Source organism: Typopeltis vanoorti, chromosome 4 (assembly GCF_054136105.1).
Source record: "Typopeltis vanoorti isolate ZY-2024b chromosome 4, IOZ_Tvanoo_1.0, whole genome shotgun sequence".
NCBI lineage: Eukaryota > Metazoa > Arthropoda > Arachnida > Uropygi > Thelyphonidae > Typopeltis > Typopeltis vanoorti.
The window spans coordinates 59,342,929-59,366,488 of record NC_143552.1 but is presented as its reverse complement, the minus strand read 5'-3'; the positions used below and the strand labels follow the sequence as shown (position 1 = coordinate 59,366,488).

Here is a 23,560-nt window from a genome sequence, read left to right as displayed (position 1 = left end):
TGAGGCAGAATATCAAGGATGACTATAACATATATAGAACAAGAAATTTGGCAGAAGCAGCTAGGCTCTGCAGTAGCCTAAAAAAAGTAGAAAAAGAAATAAATCTAAGGCAACCACTACCTTTAGCCTTCATAGACAATCGAGGAAACAGACACACAAACAGAGGTGAAATGGAAAAAATAGTAAAGTCGCTTTATGAGAACCTTTACTCATCTAAACAAGTAATCACAGCTCCAGTACCATAATAAATTTAGTTTAATCCTTTATCCAATTGTGAGCAAACAAAGTTTGCACCTGAAAATATCTTCAGGACTGAATATGGTGTTGTACTACCTTACTGGGGGTAAGGTAGTAACAACACCGGACAACTCGTAGCAATGGTGGACAAAGCTAACATCACTCCTAACCCAGTATATCCCATAATGCCTTGCGGATATGTATAATGTTATGCATTAAGGGATTGGCCACTACCCAGACTAGTTTCGACCTTTATTGAAGTATCTTCAGAGGGAGCCAGACCCAGAGGTGAAGATACCAGGCAGAAGCAATAGCAAGGTCATCTTTACCTATAGGAGTTGCCAAAAGGTGTGCCACTTTTTTTTTTTTTTTTTTTTTATTAAATTACTCTGGATTTAGAGAAAGATGTTGAAAGTTTATTTTTCACTTGGTTAGACTAAAATAAATTTAGTTTAATCCTTTATCCAAGTGAGAGCAAACAAAGTTTGCACCTGAAAATATCTTCAGGACTGAATATGGTGTTGTACTACCTTACTAAGGTAGTAACAACACCAGGCAACTCGTAGCAAAGGTGGACCAAGCTAACATCACTTCTATCCCAGTATCTCCCATAATGCAAAACACATCTCCTTGCAGATATGTATAATGTTATGCATTAAGGGATTGGCCACTACCCAGACTAGTTTCGACCTTTATTGAAGTATCTTCAGTGGGAGCAAGACCCAGAGGTGGAGATACCAGGCAGAAGCAATAGCAAGGTCATCTTTACCTATAGGAGTTGCCAAAAGGTGTGCCACTTTTTTTTTTTTATTAAATTACTCTGGATTTAGAGAAAGATGTTGAAAGTTTCTTTTTCACTTGGTTAGACTAAAATAAATTTAGTTTAATCCTTTATCTAAGTGAGAGCAAACAAAGTTTGCACCTGAAAATATCTTCAGGACTGAATATGGTGTTGTACTACCTTACTAAGGTAGTAACAACACCGGGCAACTCGTAGCAAAGGTGGACCAAGCTAACATCACTTCTATCTCATTATCTCTCATAATGCAAAACACATCTCCTTGTGGATATGTATAATGTTATGCATTAAGGGATTGGCCACTACCCAGACTAGTTTTGACTTTTATTGAAGTCTCTTCATGTACTACCTTACCCCAGTAAGGTAGTACAACACCATATTCAGTCCTGAAGATATTTTCAGGCACAAACTTTGTTTGCTCACACTTGGATGAAGGATTAAACTAAATTTATTATAGTCTAACCAAGTGAAAAATAAACTTTCAACATCTTTCTCTAAACGAGTGGAGACTTATGTGTTCGTCGTACATGTTGTTTACTTCTTAACGGTATATATTAGAACACAGAAAAATAAGTAAATAATTAATTTATTAACTTATTGCTGATATTTCGCTGGTGATATAACCAGCATCTTCAGAGCACAAAACACAGTTTGTCACAATACGCAAGATTATAACAACATGGTGTAATCAACGGACTAGTTAAACAAAATTGTAGCAGCAACACAAAGACTAGAGTCCTGATTTTGGCGCCCTCTAAAACTGAACAGGTTAGCCTTCTTAAAGAGGTGCCGAGATACCAATTTAATACCAAACTGTGTTAAAATCAAAAACAAGTTCCACTCAGCCAAAGCCCAACGCATTTACAAATGAGCGAGTGTAGCACTATTACATGAACAGATTAATGCCAATCATCTGGAATTAGCGAAATCAAATTCAACCATCAACGCACTACGTGAATGACTATATAATATTCTGAATATGGAACTATGGGAGATCCTGGATAACATCACCGATGCAACAGCTCAAAAAGAATTCAAATTAGTCAAAAACCGGCACCAAAATAAGTTTGAAAATCTCCAACAACGCAACACTATACAACGACCGCAATTAGGACAAGACTTCGTCGGCGTGAATTTATCGTCGCTCACCTTAAGCATAGAAGCCACTAGTGCTTTAAGTCGAGGGCACAATTTTACCGTGACTCCCAAGCAAGTTCCAAAAGCTGAAATAATGGCGTCCATTGAACAGGGAATATACGACCTGCCACCAACAACATACGTTTAGATGTGGCTAACATCCTAATCAAGTCTAAGCCTCCCAAAAATAATATCCCGCATAAGGAAATCATTGCTGTAAAAGAGCTACAGAATAATAGCCAGATTATCATAACAAAAGCAGACAAAGGGAATGCAACCGTAGTAATGGACACAACAGAATATGAAAACAAAATGCACACACTGTTACAGGATCAGTCAACATACAAAATTATAGATCGCAATCCCACCAACACACAAAAGAATAAGGCACGTAAATTATTGAAAAAAGTCACTTCCTGGCCCAAAGACACAGTAAACAAACTCAAGCCCTTCCATGTTACAACACCTAGGATTTATGGAGCACCAAAAATTCACAAACAAGGTACACCCTTATGCCCAATTGTGGACAGTATAAATAGTCCCACATGCAAACTGGCTAGACATTTAGCTAAGCTACTAGCCACTCTCACAAACAATTCTCCCTCCTATGTCAAAAATTCAGCCCACCTAAAAAGCATCTTACAACATCATACCCTAAAAAGCTCAGACTTAATAGTAAGCTTTGATATCACCTCACTATTCACAAATGTACCACTAATAGAAACCCTCAATCTACTGAAGTCACACTTCCCCCCCCCTGATATTGTTGCATCATTGTTTATGGTTATATCGATGATTCTATAAGATTTAATATAGTTGTTTACTTATTTTATCCTTCTTACTTAAAACCTTACTCAATCAAGTCCTGTCATTTGCGCCAATTGTTATCGTTCGATCTCCTTCTTTATATATTTCTATCGTTATTATTGCCTTTACCACTGTTCGCTACACTCCCCCATACAGTTATTTCCTTTCCGGCTTCTATAATAGTTTTCCAATAAGTTAAATAAATCAGCTATCACTCTCCTTTTCTTAAACAAACTATGATTCAGGCCGTTCCCAAATTTTGTCAGGTGTAATCCTTTCATTCATTAGGGCTTTGTCTATGTATGGGACAAGGCCCTAAAATTTTGTCCTCTGAGACAACTCCCTTTATTTGACTCTGCACCAAACTGTTTAAGTTTCACATTTCTTAAATTAAACATTTCTTCAGTTTTGCTTTAAATTATAATGTACATTTCAATTTCCATGCCAAAACACAACATTTTTCTGCCTACATTTAAAGGTAGTTGTTCCTGAATAAATTAAATTTTAATTTTCAATTTCTGACTATTCAGGACACAACAATATATTTGAACTATTCAAATTCACAATACATGCAGGATATTTCACATGGAAAGGAAAAATATACAAACAAATAAATGGGACAGCCATGGCCCCCCCCCCCCCCCAGCCAACTTTTACATAGAACACCTGGAAAAACTAGCAATCAATACAGCCACTCTCACCAACACTTTGGCTATGCTATGTTGACGATGTGCTTGCTATTTGGCCACATGGCCTAGAGACATTGGAAACATTCTTAGTGCATTTAAATAGCCAACATCCAAAAATCCACTTTATGGAACTGGAAGCTAATAACTGTCTGCCCTTCCTGGATACACTTATCACACGTCTTCCAGATGGTTCCTTATCATTTTCAGTTTTTAGAAAACCCACACATACAGGGAGATATTTACCTAAACAATCACACCATCACCCTTCTCAACAATATTGCATTTTAAAAATGCTAACCCACAGAGCGAGAGCAATCTGTTCCAATGACAATGCTCTTGCAGCTGAACTGGCTCACTTACACCACACCTTCTTGGCCAATGGCTATAATCTCCATAAGATAAACAAAATACTAAACGCCCCTAAGAAACCCACTATCCACCACAGAGAACTACAACAAAACAGTCACCATCCCATACATTAAAGGCATATCCGAAAAGATTGCAAGAATTCTTAATAAACATGAATTACACACCATATTCAGACTTTCTGGCAAATTAGCAACCCTTATCCACTCACCCAAGGACAGCATTCCCCCTCTAGCACATCCAGGAGTCTATGAAGTACCCTGCTCATGTAATCAACCCTACAATGATCAAACAGGAAGAACTGTGAACATCCGCATCAGTGAACACAAAAGATACGTCCGGCATTATCACTATGGCAAGTCGGGCCTAGCAGACCATGCTCTGAATACCCCTGCACAGAGGATCAACTGGAAGAACACAAAAGTACTGCACAGAAGATCTTACAAGTCGGAGAGATTGTTCTTAGAGGCAACAGAAGCCCTGAAACACATTTCAAATCTCAACAAATATGGCTGTATAAATTTGCCTAAAATCTGGGAGACAGTCATCTTAAGAAATAACTAGTACCGTTTTTTTCTCTATTTAGGACTCTAGTCTTATGTGAAAGCTGCAAATTTTTATTTTATTTTATTTTTTATTTTTTTAGAGGGCGCCAAAATCAGGATTCTAGTCTTTGTGTTGCTGCAACAATTTTGTTTAACTAGTCCGTTGATTACACCATGTTGTTATAGTCTCGTATATTGTGTTTTGTGCTCTGAAGATGCTGGTTATATCACCAGTGAAATATCAGCAATAAGTTAATAAATTAATTATTTACTTATTTTTCTGTGTTCTAATATATACCGTTAAGAAATAAACAACATCTTTCTCTAAATCCAGAGTAATTTAATATAAAAAGGTGGCACACCTTTTGGCAACTCCTATAGGTAAAGATGATCTCGCTATTGCTTCTGCCTGGTATCTCCACCTCGGCCTGGCTCCCACTGAAGAGACCTCAATAAAGGTCGAAACTAGTCTGGGTAGTGGCCAATCCCTTAATGCATAACATTATACATATCTGCAAGGAGATGTGTTTTGCATTATGGGAGATACTGGGATAGGAGTGATGTCAGCTTGGTTCACCTTTGCTATGAGTTGCCCGGTGTTGTACTACCTTACCCCAGTAAGGTAGTACAACACCATATTCAGTCCTGAAGATATTTTCAGGCGCAAACTGTTTGCTCACACTTGGATAAAGGATTAAACTAAATTTATTATATTTAAGGGGATAAAAATCCCTTATTATTTTACAGCCAGTATGCAAAACTCTAAGATCAAAAACTACGATCTAAGAGTTTCATGCCGAAGAACTATCGGCGAATCCAAGCGTAAGCGACCACCTGTAGTACAACACCAAGGCAAGTTGGAGCAAGCTCCCTCACTATCCTTGATATTTTCTCATAATGTAAAAACACACAGCTCCTAGGAGATATCATCCAGGTCTAGCTACTCACTGATGAGATCTCAAAAAAAAGGTTGAAACCGGTCTGGGTAGTGACCTCTCCTCATAATGTAAAGCAGAATTATTACATCTCCTAGGAGCTGTGTGTTTTTACATTATGAGAAAATATCAAGGATAGTGAGGGAGCTTGCTCCAACTTGCCTTGGTGTTATACTACCAGGTGGTCACTTACACTTGGATTCGCCGATAGTTCTTCGGCATGAAACTCTTAGATCGTAGTTTTCAATCTTAGAGTTTCGCATACTGGCTGTAAAATAATAAGGGATTTTTATCCCCTTAAATTTAATTAACTTCGCCAGAAAAAATAGCCATTTGGCTTTTGATCTTAGTTATACATTTATTATAGTCTAACCAAGTGAAAAATAAACTTTCAGCTCCAGTACCAGACGAAAATTTGGAAAAACCATCTGTCCTACCTGAAGAAGTAAAAATGGCTATCCACCATATGAAAAACAACCGATCACCAGGAACTGATGGTATAAAATCTGATGAATTAAAAATGGATGGACAAATACTCTTTAAAGCTCTAGCAGAAAGGTTTACCGAATATATATACAATTAAGGAAAGTACCTACTGAATGGAAAACATCAAAGACCATAATTCTGCATAAAAAAGACAATAAAGAAGACATCAGTAATTACAAACCCATCTGTCTATTAGCACACACACACATAAAATATTTGCCAGAGTCATCCTAAATCGAATACAAACCTCCATCAATGAAAATAGCTGCAAAGAACAGGCTGGTTTCAAAAAAGGCTTTTCAACAAAAGATCACATTCAAAATATTACTCAGCTAACAGAAAGATGCAGAGAATACCAGATTCCACTTTGTCTTCTTTTTATAGATTTTAAAAAGGCATTTGACACTGCTGAGCATAACACAGTATTCCAAGTTTTAATAGAATAAGGCGTAGAAAAAGCATACATCCAACTCATAAAAGATATCTACAAAGAAGGCACAACAAATATTACCCTTTTTAATCTCCCGATTAAAATTGACTTAAGTAGAGGAGAGCCAGGGTGATGTCTTATCACCTAATCTCTTCACATCTACTCATTTGAAAAATTGACATGAAAGATGGAATAAACTTGATGGTGAAATGTCAAATATCCTATTATTCGCCAATGATGTGGTATTAATATCTCACTTATCCAAACTCTTAGAATTAATGCTGAATAACATAAGCCAAAACTGGAAAAAAAAAAAAAAAAGATTGGAAATACACCCAGACAAAACAAGATGGATGAAAAACAAATACTGTAAAGATCATACAATCACTCTAGAATCTCACACCATTGAAAAAGTTGAAGAATACATCTACCTCAGCTAGTCCATAAAAATGAATAATGATATAATAAATGAAATAGCAGGGACAAAAAGAGCTTCTTGGATTGCCTTCAACAAAATAAAGATTTTGGTTGATTACCAACCAAAACAAAAAAATATGTTTTGGTTGGTAATCAACAATTACCAACCAAAACATAGACATAGAAATAAGAGCCCATCTTTTCAATAGTCACATCTTACCAGCATTAACTTATGGCAGTGAAACATGGAACCACTTTAAAAGAAGAACAAAGCTTAATAACAACTCAACATGAATAGAAAGAAGAATGTGCAATATAAACAAAATAGACCATGTAAGACACAGAAATCAGGAAGAAGTCTGGACTCACGGATATAATAAAAGCAATCTACACCAGCAAAAGAAGATGGGCAGGACATCTCGCCAGAATGAGAGACAATAGATGGACAGTCAGAGTTACAAACTGGTATCCAAGAGATACCAAAAGGAAACCTGGAAGAACCAATGATTAAGAAAGTTGGAAGAAAATGGAGAAGAAAGGCCCAAGGCAGGAATAGCTGGACTCTTTACGACCTGCAGTCATGGAGAAATCCTGACTGAAATCACAGGTCCAGCAAGGTAATCAAGTTAAATCAATTTCTTATCAGCACATTGCAAGTGCTAATTATATGTTACAAAATCAAAACTAATAAAATTTCTAATGCACAGAAACGATTGTAAAAAAGATTCATAATTGTAATTTAAGACTATTTTTACAAGAGTGTGAGTGTGTACCTTATGCTAATACAACTTTAATAATATTAATATACTGTCATGTGGTAGATGATTTTCATCATCTAGTATGAAACTACTACCCAGTTAATGAAGACCTATAGTAGAATAAAAAAAGTACTCAGTTGGTCATCAGAGCAGGATTTTATGATTGTGACCTTTAACAGTTCACAGTATATATGTCACAATATTTCTTGGATAAGAATTACATTAAAAAAAAGCATAACATAAATAATAAATCTATGTTTCAAATACTAAAGAAAACAAAATAAAATTTGGTTATTTTAAATGAGTTAATAACAACAACAAAAGCCTAATGGCTGAAATCAACGTTAATCAGTGCATATCCTCTTTTTACTTACTGTGATAAGAGTTCTGCTTCTTCCAATGTTTCTGGCAACTGTGTATCTGATGTTTCAGGTAACCAGTAAGCATAAATACCAGCTAAAATTGAAGCTATGCCAAAAATGATCATTGGTAATGGCTTGTAAAATTTTCTCTGGGAAAGAAAAATACAAACAAATATAAGCAATAGTGTATGTATGAATGTATGTGTAGAAAAAATATATATATATATATATATATACAGGAATACCTTGTATAGCGCGGTTAATTGGTTTCTAGAAACGTCCACGCTATGCAAAACCGCATTGTTCGAGGTCTATTTATAAAGTTTTTCAATTTAATTTGTTTATTACAAAAATTTAGGATAATAAAAATGTTTAAAAATGAAAAAAATTGTTATTTTTATTAACTAATAAAATCCTTTTAAACTGATATAAAAGTTGAAGAAAACAAAAAAATATTGCTTCAATTTTAGCATACAGTAATTTACTTTTTACTAAAGTAGTCTTTTAGTGTTCGTTGAACCATCCTGTCTTCTTTGTCTCTTCAAGGACTAGATCTCTGTAGCATTTGATGGCATTATTGAGACTTTGTCTCACTTTGATGCTTCTTTCCAAATTCGGGTCGGCATTTATGAGAATGTCTGAAGCTTCGTCAATTTTTCTCACAAAAGTTGAAAGGTCAGCAAAGGAAAATTCTTCAACCATGATATCAGTGGGGTCATCTTCATCATCTTCTGCTTCATAGGCTCGTTGTTCCAACTCCAAAAGGGTTTTCATCATTCAGATCATTTTTAATGAGAATCAATACATTCGTTCACATTGTTACAATCTAAACTTTTAAAACCAAGATCTTTGCCCATCTGCACAATTTCTGTTGAGATTTCCTCTCTGTGTTGCAAAGGCAACAAAGTCCTTTGAACAATGCGGCAAGATATTATGCCATACAGCTCTCATGTTGCTTTGAGTCACCTCTTGCCAAGATTCATAAATATTTTGAATGGCATCTTTTATGTTAAATTTCTTCCAAAATTCACTTAAAGTCCAAGAATCTTCTTCTGCTGCAGCTTTAATAGCTTGAGCAAAAGTTCGTCTTAAACAGTAAGCCTTGAAAGTGGAGATAACACCTTGATCCCTTGGCTGCAGAATTGATGTTGTGTTTGGAAAAAACAAATCTTGACATTTTCATCTAAGTCAGTCAATAGAGTTGGATGGCCTGGCGCATTGTCTAATAAAAGCAAAATTTTGAAAGGAATATCATTCTTTTAAACCAGTCTTTGAAAATTGAATGAGTCACCCACGCTTTTTTATTCGAATGCCAAAGAACAGGTAAATTGTTCTTTGTAAAGCCCTTAAGAGCTCTTGGGTTTTCCACTCGGTACACTAACAGTGGCTTCAATTTTAAATCACCTGATGCATTACCTCTTAGTAAAAGTGTCAATTAGTCTTTTGACACTTTATACCCAGCTTGTGTTTTTTCTTTCTCTGCTAGAAATGTGACAATGGCATTCTTTTCCAGAACAAGCCAGTTTCATCAGCGTTAAAAATTTGATCATCTGTGTAGCATTCCTTCTCAATAAGCTCCTTCAATTCATTGGGAAATAATTCTGCAGTTTTATTGTCAGCAATTGCGCTTTCACCTTGGATTACTACGTTCTGGAGTCCCATATGTTTTAATTGTAGATAAAACTATATTTTAATAAAATATTTAAAAAAATATTTTAATAAAAGTTTCACTGGTTGTACCTCCTTCATTTTCTTTAATTTTGTCATATAGACTTGTTGCTTTTGGCTGGATTATCATTTGATTCAAAGGAATCTTTTTCTGATTACAATCTTCAATCCAGATCATTAGAAGGCATTCCATATTTTCCATTGTAGAAGATCGATTTCTCGTGATCACTTTTGACATATAAGAAGAGGTGCTCATGCCATGTTGTTTAATCTTTTCTTTGCTCTGAATAATTGTTCATACAGATGACTCATTCATTGAATTCTCACGTGCTATTTTAGCAAACGAAGTGCCATTCTCGTGACATTTTATAATTTCAAGTTTCTTCTCTAACGTCAACCACTTGCATTTTTTTTTTTTGTTACTCCAACAGTGTCTTCTTTGTTTTGTCTCTTTTCGCTCATACTTAAATAATAAAAAAATATCAAATACTAATATTAACGTAAATAATAAAATGCCGCGGGGAAAGAACGTGTCCACGTGAGAGCCAAACGAATAACTACTGCATAAACATGGCTCTCAACTGCCACTTGCAGCGCCCGGGAGTCGCCGGTCAGTGTTGACAATGTTAGTGTAATAATGATAAGTGTAATAATAAAAACTGCGTTAGACCAAAACCCACGTTGTTCAAAACCGCGCTATACAAGGTATTCCTGTATATATCAAATTCCTGATGATAATGATATATACGATTAAATCTACAGGATATATGAGGATGGTCTGAAGAGTCCTTGGCCTAACAATGAAAAAACAAATTTATAATTTCAAAATTATTTTTATTTTTCAACATAATCTCCCTTAAGACTAATACATTTATTCCAGTGATGCTCCAGGGCCATTATCCCTGTAGCAGTTCTTAATAAGATCTGCAAAATACCCCTCTACAGCTGCAATCACCTCTTGATTTGAAGAAAAATGCTGACGATTGAGGAAGAGTTTTAGTTCTGGAAAGAGACAGAAGTCAAAAGGAGTCAAATTTGGGGAATAGGGTGGATGTTCTAATAATTCATAGTGCAGATCCTTTAATTTTCCCATTGCTAAAACACCTTTGTGGGTGCATTGTCCTGATGAAAGATGATTTTTTTTCTTCTGTAAACTGGGTCTTTTCTCACAAATTTTTTCATCTAGTCTGGTTAAGAGATTGGAATAACATTTCCTGGTTATTGTTTTACCCTCTTCAAGATAATTAATAAACAAAATGGCTTTAGTATCCAAAAACACCGATGACATGACCTTTCCTGCTGATGGAACCAACTTTTGTCTTCTTTGGCACTGAAGAACCAGCTTCTGTCCGCTGGTTTAACTGCTGTTTGGATTCTGGTGTGTAATGGTGAATCCAAGTCTCATCCATGGTAATAAATCGATGCACAAAATTAGGCTTATTCTTGTTAAAACACTCCAAGCACTGTTCAGAGATTTTCATGCGAGTGCATTTTTGATCTACTGTGAGCAAGTGTGGTACCCATCTTGCACAAAGCTTTTTCATTAGCAATTCTTCATGCAAAATATATCCTTCACGTTCTTTTGAAATTTTGAACATGCTTTTGAAGGACGTCCAAAACTTTTTGGACGTCCTTCAAAAAGGATCATCTTCAAACTCGGCAGCCCATTTCTTAATTGTCAAAAGCGAAGGAGAAGAGTGCCCATAAACTTTTATGAACTTCGAATGAATTTTTTTTGCCGTTAAACTTTCTTTTACAAAGAATTTTATAACTGCATGATACTCAATTTTATCCAATTCATATGTATTGGATAAAATTGTTGTCTGTATTGGATACAGACAACACTTTTGCTTCAGACAGCTGTATAAAACAAACTACCTGATAGAATGAGTTGCAGTTTCACATGGATGCTTATGACAGATGTCCAAACTTAGAAAAAAAAAATCTTGCTGATAGTGTTGCTATCTACGGTCGAAGCCGAGAACTTTTCAGACCATCCTCATATACATATGTATTTTTATTCGGTTACGATATTTGCTGGCATATAAGACGCACTTTTTTTCTTTGAAATTAGGTCTGAAAAACAGGGTGCATCTTATATGCTGATACTCAGTTTTTTATTACTTTCATTTCTGGAAATTTTCTCTGTTCCGAGTTACGCGATTTATTTCTTGCTTCCTTGTGGTGTAACATTCCAGTTACTGATAGATAACATTTGTCTAGGAGCTCTGGCAGACTGTTGAAAAAGCCTGCCTGCTAGCATGGAATCAGTTTCGTTTTCACAGAACAGATGTTAAAAATAAACCTAAGGAATTGAAAACTCAGCTGTAATTCCAGGAGGTCTAACTAGTCAGCTTCAACCTTTAGATGTCTCTATTAATAAACTATTCAAGAGATTCATGAAGGAGAAGTGGAACACTGCATCCAGAAGACTGCTGGATGCAGTCTTCAGATTTTGAGATTATGCCATCAGGAAGAAGGAAGAGGCCTAGCATTTTGCAAGTTTGTGAGTAGGTCAAAGCTTCATGGGATGCTGTGAAAACTGATACAGTGGTTAAATCATTTAAGAAGTGAGACATTAGTAATGCACTGGATGATACAGAGGACAATTTGTTGTATGAGGACTCAGATTCTGATTTAGAAGAGGTTTCAAGTGTCTCTTCATTTAGCTCTGGAGATGAATTTCTGGGTTTTGATGCAGAAGATTAAAAGGTGGGTACTCTTTCCTAGTTAGATTAGGTATTTGTTGAAAGTAGACCTACTTATTACTTTATGTTTGAAATACTGTAAATTCATTAGAATATTCAGTGATAAAGTTTTTTTCCTAAAAAATGTGTACAAAAAAGGGGGTGCATCTTATAGGCCGATGCGTCTGATATGCTGGCAAATACGATATATATGACATTGATCCATTATGACTGCTCACAGCAGATAATAACCAGGAGGAAATAGGTAGAAGAATGGCTTTCAAAATGTGTAGACAAGCAATTTAGTATACTAAGAGTTACTATAGACAAAATGTGGAGAACAGAAAGTGACAGCAAAATATTTAAGGCAATTAGGTTGGTGAAATCAAATTACTTAGGGCAATACAGATGAAAAAGTAAATCACCATATGGATTAAAGAAAGAATTTTTGAGGGCTAATCTATCCTGGGCAGCATGTAATGGAAGAAACACAAAGACTACAAGGCTTTTAATATGATAATATAGTTAGATGATGTAATGGCAAATGAAGTATTATCAGCTTTTTCCCAAGCATTCAAGAAAATTCATGTAGTTTCTACCTCGAAAATGAGCACACTATTCTCAATATTTCATGGCATATGGAGGGTTCAGGTAAGAAAGGATATATGTGGAATTAAATATGGAAGATCATGTAAACTTAGAAGACAGCTTTTATATCAGTTTGCATTTCTGAAGTGATGGTTAAACTTTAACAACCATTTATGGAGAAGTTAATTAGTATTTAATATGCACAGCAGACTGGGAGGATGGTTCTTTATTAGCAACTTTTAGTAATCTGACATAATAGAGTATGAATTGATAAAGAGCATCATAGCTCAGTCAGTTTCAATGCTGCTCTCTGGTTAATAAGACCTGGTTCAAATCCTGTGTAGGATGCAAACATCTTTCACCACAGGTTTTCGACTGAAGATGAGATAGCTGGTCTCATAAGAAGGTGGAAGGTTTTATTCTTGGAAAACTCTGGTTTTTAATTCTACAAAAGAGGCAAACCATACAGAAGAACACATGCAATTGACAGTCACAATACATATGCAGATAAGATTAACCACTCTGTCATTTAAAGAAGCCAGTTTATTGGCCGTGACAAGCCACTGAGCCTAGCACACAATGGGAAAAATGGGAACAATTGATAAGGAGAATGGGTTTATGGTATTTCTGGGTTTGTACAGCTATGTGACAGTCTGCCAAAGCCTTTTACATACATTTTTATGTGCTGCAACGTATCAACTGCATCTCATGGTAAAAGGATATATTATACATTGCCATGGATAGTATATAGCTTGGAAAGAGACTAGCTGGATAAATATCAAAAACGTTGGTTGAAATGGTGTCCAGAAGGGTGAAAGATAAAATGGGATACCACAGATATGTAAGCTACTGCTGTTCAAATGACATCAAAAATAATTTAGCGGAAAATTATTTTATTTATTTTATTTTATTTATTATTATTATTATTTTTTTTTTTTGTGCAAATGATTCTAAGTTAGGAAGAGTGATCAAGCATAATGTGCTGATATACGGGCCTCTGTATAGTGAAGGAGAGATTTAAATCAGTGGTCAACATAGGGATGATAGTTAAACATAGCTAGGCAAAAGATTACACCCCCTTGAGATAAAGAGGCTAAAGGCTGAATATAATATTGGTGGGACTACGCTACAAGAAGGACATGTAACTAGGAATATAGGAGTGAGTGGATAGGTAATTGAAATTTAGAGGACAACTCTAATGCTATGATTAGGAGAAAAGCAGTAATAAGGAAGTGATCAGAACATTTGAGACTATCATGCATAGTTTTGTTCAATAAGTTTCAGAGATATGAAAAAAAAAAAAAATTAAGACATGGGTAACAAATTAATTCTAAATACCATGTGAGGGTAGACAGTGAAATCAAATCTGCAGAGCTTAGAAAATTAGAGGAGAAGAGGCAATCTGACAGGCATATATTACTAAGAGAAACTTATCAGATAGGCAATAGGGAGATATTTCAAAGCATTTTGGAAAATTATGGAGACAACTACCATGTCTGAGTAAAACTTTAGTTTAATATAAACCAAAATCCACATTCGACGTTTCGACCTTTATATCAAGGTCATCTTCTGGAGCATATATACTATATACAGAGAAACAAGCTGTACTACAATCTACATGGTTTGTTAAAGTTACTGACCAACAGTTACAACAATCATTGGCCTGACCTCTGGTGAAAAAAATTTTTTTTTTACTACATCAACGCTAGAGTCCTATTATTAATATTATCTGTTGGTTGTAAAATTACATTGGGAGCAACAACAAGTCTATATATATATATATGATTCTACATATAAACATAAGCATATAAACAAATGATTATACATATATAAAGATTATACATATATACATACAAACACCATGATTATACATATGCATTCTAACTAGTTGGTATGGGATGGTTTCCAATACTAGCTGAAGGTTGCTAGAGTCCTGAAGTATGCTGGATACTAAATATTAAGTAGGTTAAATGTGTGTCATTCAGATTCTTGGAATTTTCATGTCACCATTAATGTTGATATTTGGGTGGTTTATCAGAATTTCGCAGGCTTCCTTAAATTTTCTTTCATATCAGGTTTTTGTATGGTGTAAAGAGCTGGTACTTTTCCAGTCGATTTGGTGTAAGGTGTTCAGAACGTGATCTGAAAGGCCTGCTTCATCAAAATGGTTATATTTAACGTGTCTTATGTGTTCTTTCTAACGTATAGGGATTGTACGTCCTGTTTCACCTGTAACTTACTGTACGTCCTGTACAGTAAGTTACAGGTGCAGTGGCTGCAATAAACTCCAGGATGTGCCAATGGGAGGAGAGGATCCTTGGAGGAGTTGAATATGTTTTTAAGTTTTGTAGGTGGTTTAAAGGTGACATTGAGATTATACTGGTGCAGGATTCTGTTGATTTTTTTCTGATAACCCTTTAAATGTATGGGATGGCTATGGTTTTATTGTAATCTAGATTCTTTTTTGATGATGTTTTATGGAGTACTTTATTAATAGCATTTTTGTTATAGTCATTATTTATAAATGTGTCGCTGATGATTTTAGTTCCTGTTTCAGAACTTGCTGGTTAGAGCAAATTGTTATAGCTCTGTTTTTAAGGGTGTTAATGACTCCATATTTTTGTGATGGGTGGTGGTATGTATTGGCCAGTGTGTGTTGGTTTGCGGTAGACCATGAAGGATAGACCGCCTGAAGGAAGACGTGTGACCAGGAACAGGAGCGAGTTCTGATTTTCAATTTCGATGGTAAATTGTATGAGTTTATGTTGTTTGTTCAGGTAGCTAAGGAACATGTTTAGCGTTTCTCGCCCATGTGGCCAAATAATGAACACATCGTCAACGTATCTAAGCTACACTGTAGGTTTTAGAGTGGAGGAATCAAGAGCACTTTGCTCAAAAGTTTCCATATAGAAATTAGCGATTGGGGGGGGGGGATAGTGGTGAGCCCATGGCCATACCTTCTTCTTGTAGTAAAATTTATTTTGCCACCCGAAGTAATCGGAATGTAGGGTGGACAAAGAGAGCTGTAATGTCGGGTGGAAATTTGTTACGTAGGAGAAGAATTGTGTCATTGATTGAGAAATTTGCGAAAAGGACAGAAACATCGAAACTGACTAATAAGTCATCTTTGTTGAGTGTTATGTTTTTAATTCTGTTTATAAAGTGTTGTGTGTTCTTTATGTAGGAGGGAGAATGACCTACCAACTCCTTGAATGTTGACACTAATTTCTTGGCAAAGTGGTAATTAGGGCTATCAATTCCTTCCACAATAGGTCGAAGCAGCCATTTTGTTTGTGTACTTTCAGGACATCATATATTCTGCGAGAGCGGAAGTAATAGGATATAACTTTTTTTAACTGTGTCTGATGGCCATGAAGTGATGGACTTAAGTAATTTCTCTGTTTTATTCTTTATCCCGTTCGCTGGGTTATAGTTTACCAGCTGATAGGTGCTGTTATCGGAGACTAGTTAATTCATCTGGTGGATGTATGTTGACCTGTCAAGGACAACAGTGGCATTGCCTTTATCTGATTTCGTTATAATTATGTCCTGATTAGCTTTCAATGACTTGATTGCTGCTAGTTTCGTTTTTGTAAGATTGCTGGTTTCTAATCGTATTTTATCGGCTATATTATTGAGTAGGGACCTCATGCCTCTTTCTATGTGGTAGATAAAATCCAATTTATTGACCATTTTAAGTACTAATGCGTAGTTAAGGCCTTTAACAAGTAGTACAAGTTGGCCGATATTTAAGGTGTGGCTTGATAAGTTGATCACATGGTTCTTGCTTGAAGGTGGTTGGTCACTCATTGTCTCCCTTGTTTGTTGTTCACTGTTGGAGCTGTTTATCGGGGAGGAGATCTCCTGATTGGTTAGATTAGTATGACTGACAGCATATTTCGCCATTGTTTCAAAATGTGAAATTTGGCCTTGAGTTGTTCTTTTTTTATTTTCTAGGATATATTTGGCCGAATTGTCAGTAATTCTTTCAAGTACTTGTAGAATGTCTGGATTTATATAACTCGATAATTTGGATTGCAATTTTGAAACCTGATTTTGAGTTATTGCTAGGTTTTTGTGGGCTATTTGGATTTGTTCTCTAAATATTGCTTTCTCTGTGCGGTCATATATACGTCAGTCTGTATATAGTACATATGATAGAGAAGATTACTTGATATAAAGGTCAAAACGTTGAATGTGGATTTTGGTTTATATTAAACTAAAGTTTTACTCAAACACGATAGTTGTCTCCATTATTTTCCAAAATGTATTCGGATCACTGTGTAAGCCTAAAAGAAAAGATATTTCAAAAGATAGCAGGGAAGGAACAAGCGTCAAGTTTTCTACACAGTCTTCCCACAAATACTACTACAACTTCCACTGTCCACAGAATTGTGCGAAACAGGTTGTGCTAGTGGCACTGTATGCAGCCAAGAGTTTTCCAGCTGTATGGGTTAGCATGCATTGGGGAGATTATCAGAACTGTGTAGCTACATTTCACAAAGTTGGAATGAAGCCACCTGTTATTTTCAGCATGCTAAAAATACTTGGGATCAGTAGGATGAGAGTGTATTGGATTATTAACCATTATAATGATACAGAAGATGTATCTGACCACCAAAGAACAGATCCACCAGGCTGTGTTAGGACACAGCAGCTTGCGAGGATTGTGAAGCCATGCCTCCTCCACAATCCTGTGAAATTTAAGAAAGTGATGTTGCGAGAGATGAATACTTCACAGATAACAATGTCGCCTGTACTAACTGATGAACTGGGGATGAGAGCCTATTGTTGTTCTACTGGACACTTCCTAACACCACAACTTATGTGACAGAGTGTGATAAAATCAAAGGCACATCTCCGGTGGTAAGTAAACAACAGACATAGAGATATCCTCTTCACAGATGAGAAGATTTTCCACTGAAGAGTCATTTAACAGCCAAAATGATCAGGTATGTACAGGAGTCACACAGCATGTGCCATAGCACCCAGGATTCAGAGAGGTCATCAACACCACGACAGTGATTATTTTGGCAGCGGTATATCAGGGGATATTGATGTTTCATTTCTGTGAGAAAGAGGTCAAAACCTCCAAAGTGTATTATTAAGACAGCGTTACGGAACCTGAACCACACATTGTTTTACAGTAGACAGTGAACCTTCCAACTCAGCCCGTATTAAATGGAGTCCTTAGACTCATCAAGGGAGGACCAAAACATAATGTCCATTATAACTATTCGACATTCACACAGTATCTATCATACATTGCCTTGAACTCATTCACTGCCGTAGCATTCACAACAGACTCTGGCAGCTAATTCCACTCATTGACCACTCTAAAAGTAAAAAACCCAGCTTCCATGGATGTCCCATTGTCCTCCCACCACCAGTCCTATTCTCAAAAATATCCTGTGAATTAATCCTATAGAAACCCTTCAGCAATTTGAATGTCTCAATCATATCTCCCGTTTTCTGCTTAACAACTAATTTCTGCAACCCATAAATCTTCAATCTGTTTTCAAAAGCTTCATTCCATAGACCTGCTATCATCCCGGTCACTTCCCTCTGGATCCTCTCAATCTCCTCCCCATCAAGAAGAAACCTAGGTGACCAGATCTGGGAACAGCAATCAAGATGGGGTCTTATCAAGGCTCAATACAGGGGAACAATAACTTGCTTATCTCTGCTCGTCAAATATTCTTCGGCATCCAAGTGATTTGATGAGCTGATTTAGCCACTTTTGCAATGTGCCCCCTAAACTTCAACTCCCTATCCACCAACACTCCCAAATCCCTGGACTCGTCAATCTCCTGGAGTACAGTTCCACCAATGTGATATACTGCTGCTAATCTTTTCACCCCAAAATGCATAACCTTACATTTTGCCACATTAAATTGACATCCATTCTCCTTAGCCCAGACCTCCAATCTATTAAAATCATTCTGCAAAATTTTGACATCTTATTCATTCACTGTTGCCTGACCCAACTTATCATCATCAGAGAACAAACGAACCATTCCTCTGAGATCCTTCCCTATATTGTTAATGAACAAATTAAACACCAGTGGTCCAAGAACAGAACCTTGTGGCACACCACAAGGCCGTCTTTTGGACTCTATTCCTAAGTAAACTACTCTCTGGTATCTCTCCATCAACCACCCTCCTATCAATCTTCAAAATCCTATATCCATTACCATATATTGCAGTTTATGGATTAGACTCCCATCTGGTATCCTGTCAAAGGTCTTAGGCCAGGTCCAGCAGTATCACTATAAACCTATTACCCTTATCCAGTTCAGCCGTCACTCTGTTATAAAACCTGAGTAAGTTACTGAGGCATGATCTACCCTTCACAAAACCATGCTGTCCCCCATACAGTATCTCATTTTCATCAATCCATTCCTGTATTTTACCCTTGACTACTTTCTCCAAGACCTTGACAACAACTCCTGATATGCTGATCGGTACTTTGCAACAGTAGTCTTGGATTCTCCTTTATGCAGTGAAACTATTTCCCCCCTATTTCCATCCCTTCAGGACTAAACCAGACCAGAGACTCAGATTAAACAATAAGGTCAAGGGCACTGACAATTCTTTTGCCGCTTTAAGCAAGACCCGTGCTGATATACCATCCAATCCCACAGATGTGCTCACATTAAGGTTCTGTAATAGACAATTCAGCTCCACTTCATTCACCACAATTCCCATATAAACTAATGGTTCCTTCAACATCACCACCTGGATGATATACTCTTGCAAAGTGCTCACTCAGTAATTCCATTATATCGACTAATTCAGTGACCTCCCTACCATCGGCATTCCTTAAAATTAATCTGCCGTGTACAGTTTTTCTTTTACTTGCAGCATATTGAAAGAACTGTTTGAGATTCTCTTTAGCTTGCATGGTTAATTTCCTTTCATAATCCGTTTTTGCTTTTCTCACCACACTCGTTACCCTTCTGGCCTGTGCTTTATACCGTTCATGTGCCTGCAGGTCACCTTTCTCCTTAAATTCCCTCCAAAGTTGTTTTTTTTTTTTTTTTGCAACTCAAGTTTAATGGTGTTATTCATCCATTTAACCCCTACTTGATTTATTATTCGGACTCTAGGTATACAGTTAGCCATAACCTCCTGCAAATGCACCATGACCACTTCCCATGCCCTATCAACATCCAGCCCTTGCAGTTTTACATGCCATGGCACTGATCCAAGCAATCTCCTAAGCTTGTCATACTTGCCAGCACGTAATTCCACATGTATCCTGTCTTAATCGAAAATTTCACACATTTAGCCACCTCCCAGGTCAAGACCCTATGATCACTCTCACCAATAGGTGGCAACATGGTCATATTCATTACACTCAAATTCTCAGATGCTATTATTACTAGGGCAAACACTCTCGAACCCCTAGTATTTTCCATTACATGCTGTCTCAGATAGTAATCCCTTAGTAATTGAATAAAATCCTTTTCCTTCCTCACATGTGACCTGTCCTCCTTCCAATCAATGTTACCATAGTTTAAATCCCCCATAATAACTACCCTCCTTCTACTCATTTCATCAATTTTTCTATGCATACTATCTCCACCTTCAACTCCATTACAGTTGGGTGCTAATGTAAAGGAACAAAATGTACATTTTGTTCCATTAGTCTCAATCTCACATCAAATAGCCTCAAATGAGCTCTTTTCACTATCCTGCAATACAACTTCTATTCTCCTTGGTCGCCGTTCATTAGCTATCATCAATAACATCCCCCCCCATTTTATTCTCTCTGTCCCTCCTAAACACACTATATGCTACACATTCTATCCCACTAACTATATCATCTTCCATCAGCCATGTTTCACTAATGCCAATAACCTGTGGCCAGGAAGAGCCAATCAAGGCCAAAAATTCTTCCTTCTTGTTCCTAATACTCCTGGCATTAGGAACAAAAAGAAGAAGGTCCATTTGTCCCACCCCTATCTTGATGAGTTATACTAACTATCCCATTCTGATTTCTTGTCCTTCGTACTGGCTCAGGCACATTATAAACATTCTTATACTCAACTGCCTCACTGATGTCTGCATATCCAAGTCCTCCCCTCCTTAATAGTTTTAGTTTCTCTGATTTTGCACATCCACTCTCACTTCAATCAGCAACATTTTTTCCAGTCTTCGAACACCAAATCCATTCAAATGTAAGCCATCCATCTTGTACAAATCCTTTCGCCCATCAAACTCACTCCACACATCCACAAACTCCACACCACACCGTCTGTATAACCTGCGCATAAAATCATTTGCGATTATGCCCCCCCCTAAACTCTTCTCTGTCATACTATGGCAACAAACTCGCTATCCTAACTCTGTCACTCTTTTCTTTCGCTACCTCTAATAATTCCTTCACGTTCTCTCTCATATCAAATTTATCTCCTTTCAAATCATTCGTTCCCGCTACGACTATCATTTCTTTCACCCTCTGCTTCTGCGCTCTAATACTCTCAATTACATCCTTAATTTTCGCACCCATTAAGTACGATTTAGTCAAACTCTCATCTGTCACACCTCTTACTAACAAGTCACCATACAACACCCTTTCCTTCAATTTTGAAACACTTCCAATCATACGCTTATTATTCCTTTCGTACACTTGCTTATTTCCGTTTGCCGAGGCGCTTGGGAAAGAGTTTTCCAGTCGCTTCAACTGCCACTTCACCCTATGTATTACTCTGTGTAACCGTGAGATCTCACTCATTACAGCGAATTTCTCATTATTTTCATCATTCAAACCATTTTCTCTCTCTGTATAATTACCTCCACTCTCTCTTTCATCACCACTCTCATTGCTATCTTGTACAACATCACAATTTACTATCAGACCACTATTCTCTCTCACATTCTGGCTTTCTTCTACAACTATCTCACGATCTGACCCACACTTCAATTCCTCACTTTCCTTACACTTTTGGCACAGTCTCCCACCACTATCATTATCTATCCAAACTCCAGCCTCTTTCAGGAATGCATACACACGTCACACTGGACGAATTCCCGTACATTAAAGTTTTTGAACAAGAATGGCGAAGTTTTGGTCACCACTGTTTTTCATCGCTACACTATTGATAGTGCTACACTATCAATCGTATCTTTAAACTACTAGTTTAATTAAAGCAGAAATCACACCGACACACCAAGCTACCAAAAACAAACAATAGCACGTCAAGATTAAATCAATATTGTCAATTTATTCTCAAAATAATACTTATCTTTTTTGGGAGCTCTCTGCAAACACTACACACCATGTAGCCCTCCAGCGTACTCTCGAGTTTGGGAATATTTCTTGAGGAAAGCTGCTCCAGAGGACAGAAGTGAACAAAATAAGAGGGATGAACAGAAACAGGTTATGTATGTTTGCAATTGCACAGTAAAAAAGTGTTGGGCAGGTCTTGTAATAACAAGTGCAACTGAAAGTGGAGTGCAAAGAGATTATCATACATTCCTTCCATTTGTGTGGAATCTGCTGAGACTCTAAATTATACAGGTCAGAACACAGCCAGTTCAGTTGAATGCACTTTTAGCACATCAGTTGCTGAATTTATATTCAGTTTATGCAACAGCTCTAGTACTTCCTCCTCATTATGCCTGAGTTTCTTCTTTCAAAGCAGATGTAGCATTGAGCTATACACTAAGCTGATAGCTTTTAGCAAATGGTCAGTCATTAGTTGCACAAATTAGCAGGTGGCAGATTCTTTTCTGAATCTGCCACCTGCATTGACTAGAGTTATTCTTTCATATTCATTCTTTCTTCTACCTGCAACATAACAAGAGGATTCTTTCAGGTTGTGTTTACCTTGCAGAGCTAATTTTTTTTCTGATTTTTATACTTAGCTTTCTGTGCAACAGTTGTAATTCTTCTTGTCTGCTCCTTATAATTTTCATAGCTGACAGCCTCCTTATGCAGACAGTATTCTTTTCACATCCTCTTTTTCTTAAGAATCTCTTGCTTAATAAGATTACACATCCATCTCACTCCTACTATATTTTATATTGATCCTTCAGGCTATGTTATATTGTTCTTTAAGCTATGGGGTCACATTCTGATATTTCATTTAACTATTTTTTTAAATCTTCCCATGATAACCTTCTCATCTAGCAGCTGAAACCATGAGATTGAACCTAGTATTCTCTACACTTATAATTTTTTGCTTTGAAGATCAGCATGATCTTCAAAAATTTAACCGACTTCAGTGATCATGTTCAGCATGATCACTGAAGGCAGAATGGTCACCCTATGACACTATAATCAGGTCTAACACTCTTTGAATTTAAATTCCTTCTGTCACATGCTGCTTAAGGAAGTTGTCCCACAACAGCTCAATACATTCAGATTTGTTGTGGAGATGTCACTGCTACCCAATAAATATTTGCATAATTAAAGTCATCCATAATGATTAATCATTTAGTACCCTTGAGGTTTATTTGGCAACGCATTTAATCATCACTAGCAGCTGATCCACTATGTCCACAACACTCCACCATAATATATTTGACCTTGTTAGACTACATGGAAAACTGTTACTAATATTGCAATCAAAGCTATCTATCCTAACTGTTTTCAAATCATCTGATATCATTACATCACACCTCCTCCTCTCCTACCTTGT

General features: G+C 36.6%; 1 protein-coding gene across 2 annotated transcripts in view; it reads right to left on the bottom strand.

Moving 5' to 3' along the window:
- LOC150107347 (organic cation transporter protein-like) overlaps nt 1–23,560 on the bottom strand; it is a 287,152-nt gene that overhangs the window by 37,097 nt on the left and 226,495 nt on the right. For both annotated transcript variants that reach the window (XM_090391214.1, XM_090391215.1), the window contains exon 10: nt 7,981–8,117. In XM_090391214.1, coding sequence (XP_090247340.1) covers nt 7,981–8,117 — 137 coding nt within the window. The remainder of the gene's footprint in view (nt 1–7,980; nt 8,118–23,560) is intronic.